The sequence below is a fragment of the Eleutherodactylus coqui genome, chromosome 3 (genome assembly GCF_035609145.1).
Source record: "Eleutherodactylus coqui strain aEleCoq1 chromosome 3, aEleCoq1.hap1, whole genome shotgun sequence".
Taxonomy (NCBI): domain Eukaryota; kingdom Metazoa; phylum Chordata; class Amphibia; order Anura; family Eleutherodactylidae; genus Eleutherodactylus; species Eleutherodactylus coqui.
This window is the reverse complement of record NC_089839.1, coordinates 107,515,269-107,527,817: the sequence shown is the minus strand read 5'-3', so window position 1 is coordinate 107,527,817 and position 12,549 is coordinate 107,515,269. Positions and strand designations below refer to the sequence as shown.

Genomic DNA, 12,549 nt, shown 5'->3' with positions numbered 1-12,549 from the left:
TTGCTTCTCTTCCGTTGTTTTTTCGGATCTTTTACCGGATCAGAACAAATAGCACTGCAGACTGCGCTATTTGTTCCATTGATTAACTGAAACATGAAGAACGGAAGCAAACCAACATTATTCCTTAATTTAAAAATCAGTTGAAATAAATGGCGAAAAACGGAAACAATTAATTTGTTTTTTCTGCTCTAAAGATGGAAGCGAGACAGAATAGTGAGTGAAAGCCCTAATGCAGGTGTGAAGGGGCCGTAAATGTATTGTGTTCACAGCCCAGAAGCGAGATTGGTTTGTGCTGAGCATGCTGTACAGTACCAGTAGATGGCATTAATATCCTGTATACCAAACAGAAATAAGCCAGTAAAACTACAAAGTATATTTGTATCCTTCCTCGCTTATCTGCATTATATCGAACCAAAGATCTGCTTTAAGGAATACATATCTGCCCCAACCTCTAAATGTACTTGCTTCTTAATGCCAGGTTAGTGCATAGTGATTGGCGGCATGCAGCAAATATGCATGTCATTGCGTACTTGCTGTGCGCTTGTGTGCGTGGCTCTTGCACCTGCTAGGCAGCCAATAATGACCCTGTGAGCTTGGCCTTATACTGTATTTGTCACTGTATGCAACAGAAGTGGCGCAGACAGTTGTATATGTACACTTTTACTACTGTATTTTTGGTATATGGTACATGGTATAAAGCCTAATAAAGCCTACCTAGGGCTTTAACAGATGGGCGTATGTCCAACTACGATCACTGCTACAGAGCGTAGTTTCGCATTAACGGGGGTTTTTCTTTTGGTTTTGGAACATTCAAACTTCATACTAGTGTGCACGAGTTTGAAAAAAAAGCGCAAAGATCTTTCTTTCACGTAGTATTAACTGTGTGTGAAAAAGATAGGACAAGTTCTATCTTTTCTCGCACATACTATTAACACAAGAGATTACCTTCTCAAAAGTGTCACGGAATTATGTGGAATATAAGGCCCTTGCGGCAAAAATAAGAATTACAGATACAATAACTACTAGTGTTCACAGAAAAGCATACTGTCCTATACATAAATATATGACTTTTATTAATAATTATTTTAAAAAAGCCTAATTGCACCCTAAACCATCCCAAACAATAGTCTAAAGATGGAAAAGTGGAGTAACCGCCCTGAAAAGAATGACCCCACACATAAACCTACCTCACACTACCTTTCCCTTAATCAAAAAGAGCAGTATATTACAGCGATGTTTCTTTTATGAGTAGTTTGATAGAAACTGCAGTAGTTTGATAGAAACAGACATTTTATTAGTAGCAGCCACAGAGGACTAGTCCTCATTATTTATGAGATGATATTCATTGAGAACTGTAATAGGGAGTCACCTGTCAATAGGCAGCCAGAGGGTGGAGCGAGCGTGGTTAGCCTGTCAGGTGGTCAGAGATAGCTGCAGTTCATGAATATTGACAGCTTTTGCCATCATGCATTATATACTCTTTCAGAGTAACATTATACCATGGTGGACAGTGTATTAAATGCTACAGCTACTAGCTGATGAGCATCGCTGCACTCTGCGCTGTTCTGCTTAATGGTTTTTACAGATAAATGTTTTTCATTACAGCTCCATTGCTTTCAAGAAAATTCTGCTGATGGCAAATGCCAACAGTTGGCATCGGTTAGCCTGTATTCTGTTAGATCATGGGCAGTATAGCGTACTATGCTAAATTTTTCAAACCTTTAGAAAAAAAATGCAAAAAAATTGAAAGACATTCATATTATGAGCCGAACCCAGGGCCGGTAATTACTGCTAACTGACTGCAGACATCCAGGCTTTGCGATGAAATTAGCTTTATTTGCTATCAAAGTGAATGGCTGCACTATGCATTTCAAATGTCATAGAAGCAAAAATGTTAATAACGCCCAGAATGTTAATAAAACAGTATGCCATGAGAAATTGTAGTGGAGCCAACGCTTTTCATCACACTGCTGTGTGAACGTGAGTTTACTTCCACACAATACAATTTTCATGGGAAACATAAAAGGGATGGACAAAAATATAGAAACACTGTATGAAATGAATGGGATTTTTCATTAGCACTTAGCTTCCCTTTTGACCCCTGTTCGATTGAGAGCTTTCCCACCGAATTTGTGTTTACTTTATCTGTGCAATATTACCTTCACTTAAAATCAATCTCTACATGTCTTATTGAAATGTTATGTATAATCCCATGTAATTTAAGGCATGCATTTCATACTTTGTTTCCATATTTTTGTCCACCCCTTTAAGTCTGTATTTAATACAGAGAAATTCTGAGTGGCCAAGAGTGGTAGCAACCATACTTGGTCCACAGGATAAAAATATATCCTTAGTACCTGCACCAATAATCTATGGTGCTTAGGTCATTGCCACTACAGGACCAATAGTACCTGCCAAACTACTTCAATTGTGCATTACCCAATGAATATCATAAAAGATCAATGTTATAACAGTCCGAGCACAAAAACAGTAATCTAAAACGTGTCTCAATCCTACTAAACCAAATCTAATATAAAAAAGCCTACAGGCCTATGGTGGATGATTTTGGTGTCATTCGATTTGTTACATCCTCACCACCGCTGTAAAATCATAAAATTTGAGGGTGCGTGGCCTGGATGGTGGCAGGAGCAGACGCTAGAGAGTGAGCTCCGCTGAGAGAAAGACCTAAGAAGTGACAGGAAAGTGCTAAAATGAAGGAGTAGACTTACAGGGATGAAGGAGAAGAAAAGAAGATGCCAAGAAGAGGACCATGAAGGAATGACCAAGGCGGATAACGGAATTCCTCTGATGGAGGAGAGCCGGAGACACGAGCTGTGGACGCAGACCAGCCGAAGATGCCAGAGACGGCTGGGATTTTCTGCAACGTAAATAGGGTAAGAGGGCTTCCCCAGTCTTCCTGTCTCCTGTGCAGGAGGAGTGCTGGCAGAACAGGTGTGCAGAGAAGAGCAGCGAGGGAGCGACATATCCACAGGGCCCCATTCAAAAAAAACACGCCCAGGCCGCCTCAGGTGAAGGGGAGATAGCTGAGAGTAGGGAGGCTGCAGAGGATAGGAGCAATAAAGATGGGATGCTGGACTCCCGCAGCCAAATGAGAAAGCCCATAGGAATAAGAGGAGGGGAAGAAAAGAATGAGAGCAGGGAGAGAGGACGATTTTTCCAAACATTTTATGTTTGCATAGTGAACATCGAGTCAATCAAGTTATATAGAGCAACACTCTGATGGTCTGCATGAAAAAACTCATTGCATGTCCTATTCCTGTCTGTATCATGGACCAGAAATATGGACAGACAGGAATCATGGACACTGTATGTCAATGTGCTGCATACATGTACAGTGAGTCCAGAAAGTCTTCAGACCCTTTTACTTTTTTTTTTACATTTGTTATGTTGTGGCCTTGTGCAAATAAAAAAAAAAATATTCTATTTTTCCCCCAAACATTCTGCACTCAATACCCCATAATGAGGCATAAAGTGAAAAAGCATTTAGAAATCTTTGTAAATTTTTTAGAAATTAAGACCATTTTGTATTGACATAAGTATTTAGACCCTGTACTAAGTGATCAGCGATCTGCTCATCGTTCATGCAGCATAAACGATGGCCGATGAGCTGATTGCTCAGTGTAAATAGCAGCCGTTCAGTACTGAACAGCCGCTATGTTAAGGCAATGGAGAGTGGCGGGAGAATGTGAAGAGAGAAAACCTCCTGCAGCCTCCACGCTGTGAGCCAGTGAAACTAGCTGCTGTGCAGAGACAACTGTTGGACATCGTTTGCCCGACACTCGTCCTGTCTAAATAGGCCTATAGGCTGTGGATCAGGTTTTCATTAAGAATAGCTTTGTACTTTGCTCCAATTAGCTTTTCATCAACCTTGACCAGTTTTCTCCCTATCCCAGCCGCTGAGAAACACCACCACAGTATGATGCTGCCATGTCATCTGTAGGGATGGTATTGGGCAGGTAATGAACAGTACCTGGTTTCCCCCAGACATAATGCCTAAAATTGAGGCCAAAAAGTTCAATCTCAGTTTCATCAGACCAGAAAGGCTTGTTTCTCACAGTCAGGGTCCTTTTTTAGCAAACTCCAGGTGGCTTTCATGTGACTTTTATTAAGGAGAGGCTTCTTTCTGGCCACTCTCCCATAAAGCCCAGATTGCTGGAGTGCTGCAGTGATGATTGAGCTTCTGGACATTTCTTCCATCTGCACACAGGATCTTTTTAGCTCAGCCAGTGACCATTGGGTTCTTGGACATCTCTCTTACCAAGGCCATTCTCCCCATTTACTTAGTTTGGAGAGTCGGACAGCTCTTGGAAGAGTCCTGGTTGTTTCAAACTTCTTCCAATTAAGAATTATGGAGACCACTGTGCTCTTGGGAACTTCCAGTGCAGCAGAAACTTTTTGTAGACTTTTTCAGACCGGTTACCCACTGTAATCGGAAAGCACACAGACTCTGGATATGTCAGGAAGATGCAGGAATGGAATACCAGTTGAGCAATTCTTTAGGTCAAATTATATGCTTATAGAAGTCATTTGTCAGTGAGTATATGAAGGTATGGAGGACTTGAAAAAAGAAGTTTTCTATGGCTTTCCTTTAATTCAGTGGATTCTGATTACACACATGAAGCAACAAAAACAAGGAACGTGATCACCTCGTTCACAAAGTTGCTATGTGTCACATGGATCGTACCAGTCTGGGTAGTCTGATGTCTGGAATGTGTCATAAGTCTTTCTTAAACAAAATAACTGCCACTGACCATGGCTGTCCCATAACTGCAGGAAAGGGGCCTGCAAGCTACACATACACATGGAAGGAGAAGCTATTCTGTTTTGTTTTTCAAAAAATACTGCTACTGTCAGGAACAACAAGTGCAACTATTTGGTAAAGTAAAACTTGCGTGTTTTCAAATATAATAATAATACATTATAATTATAAAAGTCAAAATATAAATGAGTTACATATATTGTGCTAAAACCATCCATAACTATTTTCCCATGTGCAAATGCTTGCCATGATGGAGGAGATAGTCAAAGGCTTGGAGGCTATGGTGCAAAATTTGAGCTTGAAAGTCTGGTGCAGTGGCATATTTGGATACTTCATATACATTGAATCTTGGAGCTGCTGTGGAGCTGTTGACCATTTATAGATGCATTACTCCCCATCTAGACTGACACAACACACTACACAGTTAGCATAGTACACCAACAGACTACAATGGGATACTCAGATGGTGTTAGGTAGTTAAAATTTGTCTCATTAAGCAAACAGCTCTGGTACCCCCAATGTTCATTTGGCACTGAACACATCTGTGTGCACAGCTATTTTTACTGATGGTGCTGGAGGATCTTTTCTAGTGACTACAGTACAGGGTACTCGTGCACCTTGTCTACACCGGAAGAATGAGTAGAGACATGGGTTGAGTGAGATCAGTTATAGGGGAGGGGCAGGTGACAGCCACAACTGAGGATTGGTTGATGTACGCTCCCAGGCCGCCTCCCATCTGCACTCCGAGGGCCGCTGTAGCTATCTTTCCCTAGAGGACTCCCATCTCAGCTTCTTGGGCCGCTGTCAGTGTTTCGCCGGCAGACTGCCATCTCCACTCCCAACCACGCTGTAAGCGTTTCCACCGCTCTCCCATCATCTCCCCTCCGGCCTGCTGTCATGCATGCCGCTGTTCTCCTTTCTCGGCTCCGCCGCTGATACTGTCCCTGGCGTGCTCCACCGCTGCATTCTTTGCTGCAGTCCTCCGACAAATGCTGAAGCCGGTCCCACTGTCACATGACAAATGTAGGTAAGAGCAGCATCAGCTATGTCCCGTCCTACCTGTGCCGCTGGCCGGTCGGCTCCTGGAAGCAATTCCGCCAGTGCCGATCCGGAAGGTCCTGATTCTGGCCTGCAATCGCCTGCAAGTGCTTTTCAGGGAAGCAAAGTGAGTGCTGAGGCACCAACGACTGCAGAAGGACCAGCTGCTGTGGACATCTCATCCAGTCACAGAAGCCCCAAAGCATAAAACAACCACCATAGGGAAGCTACGACCCCTGTATGCCCTCAAGTAGAACATCAGCCAATCTGGAGCTTTGGGGGGGCGTTAACAAGGCGATACCTGTCACTCTGCAGGTCTCCACCCATATTTCTGGTGGAGACAAGATGCAGGAGTATCCAGTACAGTGCAGTTACCTCCAGTGATGAAAAGTTTCTGATTGGCATTGTTCACTTTCTCTTTTCTTCTCTACCTGGCCTAAAACACCATGAAGATGTCTTTAAGCTACAACTCATGTCTACATACTCTTCCTATCCCGACGCTATCCCCAGCATACCTCTCAGAGCTGACCATAATAAAATGGCTCCTTTCTGTGCCCCACAAAGTGCCCCCACAGTAACATTTTCTCTATATTACTCATAACGAATAATGTCTCCTTTATGGCCACAGTAATATTGTCCTTCCTGTAATAAAACCCAAACAGTAATAATTACCCTCCTCCACAATATAATGCTCATTCTGTGCCCCTGCAAAGCAATAATATCTGCTTACAAATTAATTGTGCCTCTGCTGTGCCTCTCAAAGTAATAAAGTCCCTCTGAGGCTCCACAAACAGAGGTCCTCTGTGCCTCGCAAAGTGCCCCCCTGTTCTCCCAAAGCAATAATTCATCCTCTGTGCCCCTCAAAGTAATAGAGCTCTTCTGTTCCCCTCAAATTATTAGAAACACAGAAACTTGAAAGCAGAAAAAGACCACATGGTCCATCTAGTCTGCCCTTATATTGCCTATTTATTTCTCTCTTAGGATAAATCTATGCTTTTCTCAGGCAGCTTGAATTCATTTATTGTTGATTTTCCAACCACATCGGCCAGAGGCATTGCTTCTGATTTTCCCCACACTAATCTCAGATTGAGCCCCCTTGTTCTAGTGTTTACACCCACTGTTCTACCCTTCTCGAGGTAGTAGAGCCCCCATTGTGAGCCTGTCAAGATAATAGAGCCTCCACTGCGCTTTCATTTAAGTACAATAATATGGCAGGCTTAGCTACAACAGCTCAGCTCCAGTATACCTCTAAATAATGTAATCACCAAATAATAGTTAAATACCAGTTCTACTCAAATAGTGATTATAGTGTAGTTACCTCAAGTATTCATAGATGACATGTCTAATAAAAGTTTTAATTTTTTTTCTCTTTCCAGCCCAGACCTCCATGAAGACTTCTTCCAATCATGACTCATCTCTGCAACCTCTCCCTATCCTAAAGCTACTCCTTCATCTCCGTGCACATGGTAATAGTGCCCCTTCTGTGGACCCACAAAGTAATAATGTGCCCTTTATGTGTGCTCCATGATTGGACAAAGTATTAGTGCTCCCTCTGAAGTCCCATTAAGTTACAGTGGCACCTCCACAGCCTCACTTAGTAACTGTCGCTCCTCTCTGCCTCAATTAGTAATAGTGCTCCCTCTATGCCCCTACTTAAAAATAGTGCCCCCTCTGTGGCTGCACTTAGAAACAGTGCTGCATCTGTGGTCCCACTTAGATATACTGGTTCCACTGTGGCACCTGCAGTACAGAGACCCAGCAGCAGCACAATCTTCTGAACTCATAAACTCACGTGCTTCTGTGAAATGCTATACGCTTTGTACAGAGCACAGTCTGAATTCTCATGGTCTCACTACAGTGTGTTCTGGAGACAAAGGGAGAAACTGGCTGAAGAGGCGTTATGTTCCTGCCCCTATGCCAGCAAACCTCTCCAACACAGCAGGCAGATCACATTTCATCATTCAACTCACAGTGATGTCATACTATGCGGCTCTGTGCAGAGCACAGGGGCAAGCCTGGTGACCAGTACTGTGTTGAGAAGGGCATTTGCACCCCCTGACTTAGGGTCTTGGTTAGAAATATGACCACTGTGACCCTTATAGCTACGCACTAGCATTGTGATTAGAATTTGAACTTTCTGTGGCAAGCTTTTCAAAAGTTTAATGCTTGCGTTGGGAGCAGTAAAAAGCCAAGCTTTCAATGTAGACATGAAACACTATATTACAATTCATTATATTCTTGCAGCTTTACAAAAGAGAATTTATTGAAATTCACTGCTTTCATTTAGGTACAATAATTCTTACCGTGCTTGTTATAAGCTCATGGGGACGTTTCCATGAATGGATTTTTAGATTAGCTGGTAATTCAATTTTTCCTTCAGGATCATCGAAAAAATGCTGAAAAGAAAACAAAAATAGATTTATGGAAAATCAACAAACAAAAGCCCATAAAGTTTGCATCCTACTGGGAGCTTCCAAATTGTGTAGAATACATCACAGGCATGAATTTAAGAAATGTTCCAAGGTCAACTGGCTTCCTATGTAACTGATCTTAGTACGTGTATGTAAGAACACGCTTAGGATAAAGAATTAAAATTAGGATCCCACAAGGACCAATAGTTCACCATTACATGGCAGTTTAGGAAGAATACCGCAAAAGACAGGAATACAAATGTCCAGTATTCTTCATTATTTTCTTTCTTATAATTTTTTTTTCCGGCGAAGATCTCATGTACATTATATCTGGAGCAGTTTGTTTGGTGCATAATGATGCTGATAGTGATTGGGAGTGGTAAACATTGGTGTTATACACAGAAAAGCGATGTTTCAAAATATCATCTTTAGCACTGAAAAAAAGTACATACTGTAATACAATGTATCTCACAAAGAGCAGGAGTTATCAAAAGATGAGCCCTGGCCCTTCATACGGTTTATTTGCATTAGTTACTGTTCCTGGTAAGTTATACAACTAGATAAGAGGCGCTTTAAGGATGGCTTTACATGAGTCAACCATTCTCTGATCGCTTAAAAAACAAATGCAATTGAGTCATTGTGTGTAAACACGGTTATGAACAGGGTCATAAATGATAATTTGCTAGTCGCTAATTCATTGAATTCAATGATTGGCTGAGTGCTGTCACCAATCACAGTCAGCGCTGCCTGTGATTGGCTGAGCGCTCAGCCAATCAGACACAGCCCTTTCAGAAGGCGGGGATTTTAAATCCCTGCCTGCTGAAAGAACTTCAGTACAGTGCGGCTAAGCCAAGCGTCAAGACACGCCAAGCCCCGACAGTGGCGGAGAGGTGAGTATGTATATTTTCTTTTATTTTTTACACACGTTAGGGATGATTTTCAGGGAAGGGCTTATATTTAAAGCTCTTCTCTGAAAATTGCTGCGGGGTGGTCGGCATCCCATTGTATTTCCACGCCAAGCCAATTTTCTATGAGAACATACTAGAGAATTTTAAGTGCAAAGGAAAATCAGAATCAACACTTAGAAATACAGAGTCTACGTCAGGTATAGAGATAGCTTATATTTAATGTTTAAACACAGTAGCAATTTTAAGACATCAATATCCACCATAGAAGTTAAGATCACCTCAGAACTGCTTCCCAACCTATTCAGTTTTACAGCGAGGCACCGCTACCACAAGAGGGTGTGATCAGTAAGCGTGGCTAGCCATGGCTTATCAAGATGTATGATTTTACCGGTGGAGGCAGGAAATGAGTATTTTGACTCTGTTTCTTTTGCAGAAATGATGCGCATTTTGCATACTATCACACGGACCTCCATGCCATTGCTCCAATACTCCACTGCACTACAGGCTGTCACTAATAACAGATGTTCTATAGTAGAAGTACTATACAGAGTGTACAGAAGGCCTACCATGCCAGCATATTTCCTTATACATTACCGTCCATAACACAAGCCTCCTACCTCCGCAGAAAGGGACAGGAACACTACCAGACCTTCATGAGCATGTGATCAGTGGGGGAGGAGTCAGGCTCCAGGATGTGCTATTTTGCTTGAAATTACGAGTGCTGGCCATTTAATACCGGTTAAGTCATTCCCAGCCTGGGAGCTACGGTACACCTACGACACCCCGGTTGGGAATCACTGCTCTACATAGTAAAAAAGTAGCAACCTAGTACTAAAACAAAATGATAACAATGTATATTCGTTTGGCATTTAAGGCAAACTCCAAAACTTACTAATGCAGGACTCTTTCCAGTTTTGTCCTTTTCCTTTCCAGGTCTTCCTGTGTCCCATTTCTCTGCATTTATATCTGCTTCATTCCATTCTGGCCACATAGAGGATCTTCCTTTCTTGAACTCAGCTGATGCAACCATTGTATTGGCAACTGCAGATCCCATACTGGAAATCAGAACGTATATTTATATTAACATACATACATCAATGGTGTAAAAATAGAGAAAGCTACTATTTCCATTAATATCTAAAAATCTTCTATCAGTTACTGGAGATCTAAAGCTGGCAATCAGTTAATTTTCCTGACTTGACCATAAAAATGCATACTTACATTTGCAAGAATAAAGAACAAGTGAGCCTGCCTTCACACAGGCATCAAAATTGTGCATGATGTGTGCGTTGCGATATGAACCCTATTCTTTTGAATGGTGTCATACACGTAAGCAATGTTATCACGCAAGGCACTGCGATGCGATACGCGGCATGTTCTATCTTGCCGTGTGCTCTCGTATCAAACCACCCATTGTTTTCAATGGGGCCGGCAGTAGCACACACATTATGCGCTAAGTGCACGCGATGCAATGTGAGATCTCCCATTGAAAACAATGAAACTCTGCGATCCTCTGCCGCGGCTGACTGCCGTGGTGGTGGATGGCTACATCCTCGAAGTGATGCAGTGCTCTTTTGACATGAAAACTCCTTGCATCCATGGGGATTTCACATGGTGTTGAGTGCAATATGGAGTCATGATTCACGGCCCGATATCGCGCTTGCCCGTGTGAGGTTAGCCTGAACTCTTTAAAGTTACCAGGATTTCTGCATCAATTACTAATGAAATGTAATCTTAATGTCATCTAAGTCACTATTAGAGACAGACACAATGTAACTAAACTAACACACAAACAGTTGTATTATGTGTCTTTTATCGAGCAAACACAGCAAGCATTCATGGTGCAGGGAAAATAAGTAAGTGAACCCTTGAATTCAATAACCTGTAGGCTCCCTGTGGCAACAATCACCTCCACCCAAACATTTGCCTCAACTGTATGTCCAGTGAATATTTAAACATTTTCACTTGGTTACTACTGTGTTTTCCTGAAAATAAGACCCTGTTTTATATTAATTTTTGCCTCAAAAGAGGTGCTAGGTCTTATTTTTGGGAGATGTCTTATTATACCTACCTAGCAGGCTTGGTCCCTCCCGCTGCTCTACGGAGCTCCTTGCAGTCCTCAGCCGCCCACAGATTATCACTTGTTTTTTCAGGATTCATAAAATCCTGCCTCCCGGAAGCGATGGCTCTGATGGTTTAGTCGAGCGCTGCATCGATTGGCTAAGTAGCGGTTAAAGAACCAATCACAGCCATCGCGTTATGGAGGCAGGATTTATGAATTGCCTGAGCCGTGGCATTGATTGGCCAATTCATAAATCCTGCCTCCATAACACGATGGCTTGATTGTTTAATCGAGCGCTGCATTGTTTGGCTGAGCAGCAGTTAACGAACCAATCACAGCCATCACATTGGTTCATCGGGTGCAGCATTGATTGGTGCTCAGCCAATCAGAGCCATTGCTTCTTAGAGGTAGAATTCCATAACCAGGAAGTGATCTTCTATGGGTGGCCGAGGACTGCGGGAAGCGTGTCGGAGTTCCAGAGAGCAGCGGTAGGGACCTTGACCAAGCCTGCTAGGTAATGTATTCCTTTCTTTTTAACCCTTTAAGGTCATGGCCTATTTTGGCATTGAGGACCAAGTGATTTTTGGTAGATTTTTATCTCCATTTTTCAAAAGCCATAACTTTTTTATTTTCCGTCGACACGGCCGTATAAGGGCTTGTTTTTTGAGTGGCAAACTGTAGTTTTTATTGGTGCCATTTTTGGGTACATAGACTATATTGTAAAACTTATTATTTTGTTTTTATCGCAGGGAGAAAAAACGCATCAATTCTCCCATAGATTTTTTTTTTAAAGCGTTAATTATGCAGCATAAATGACACACTACATTTTTTTTTCTGTGGGCCGGTACGGTTACAATGATACCAAAATTCTTATTTTTTTCTAGGTTTTTCCACTTTTCTGCAATAAAAACCCTTTTTTTGGAAATGTTTTTTTTCTAAATCACTGCATTCAAAGTCCTATAACATTTTTTTTTGCCATGGACGGAGCTCTATGAGGGCTTATTTTTTGCAAGATGAGCTGTAGTTTTTATTGGTACCATTTTGGGGTGCATACGTTTTTTAAATCACTTTTATTGCGTTTTTTGGGAGGCAAAATGCTAAAAATTTTCCTTTTGCCACACTTTTTTAGCGTTTTTTTTTAAACGCTTTTTGCCGTGCAGGATAAAAAGCGTGTTTGATTTATTGTACGGGTCTTTACGGACACGACGATACCAAATATGTGGGATTTTTTTTATGCTAATATGAGAAAAAGCATAAAAAGGGTTTTTCATCATTTTTTTTTTACATTTTTATTTCTTGTACATTATTTTTTTTTTTTACACCATTTTTGTTCCTCTGGGGGACTTACAC

The 12,549-nt window shown here is 41.8% G+C and overlaps 1 protein-coding gene across 2 annotated transcripts in view; it reads right to left on the bottom strand.

Annotated features, from left to right (window-relative positions):
- The window catches only part of ADGB (androglobin), a 243,210-nt gene that overhangs the window by 210,335 nt on the left and 20,326 nt on the right, over window positions 1-12,549 (bottom strand). For both annotated transcript variants that reach the window (XM_066595947.1, XM_066595948.1), the window contains exons 2-3: window positions 10,030-10,192; window positions 8,122-8,214 (exon numbers count right to left, since the gene is read on the bottom strand). In XM_066595947.1, coding sequence (XP_066452044.1) covers window positions 8,122-8,214; window positions 10,030-10,192 — 256 coding nt within the window. The remainder of the gene's footprint in view (window positions 1-8,121; window positions 8,215-10,029; window positions 10,193-12,549) is intronic.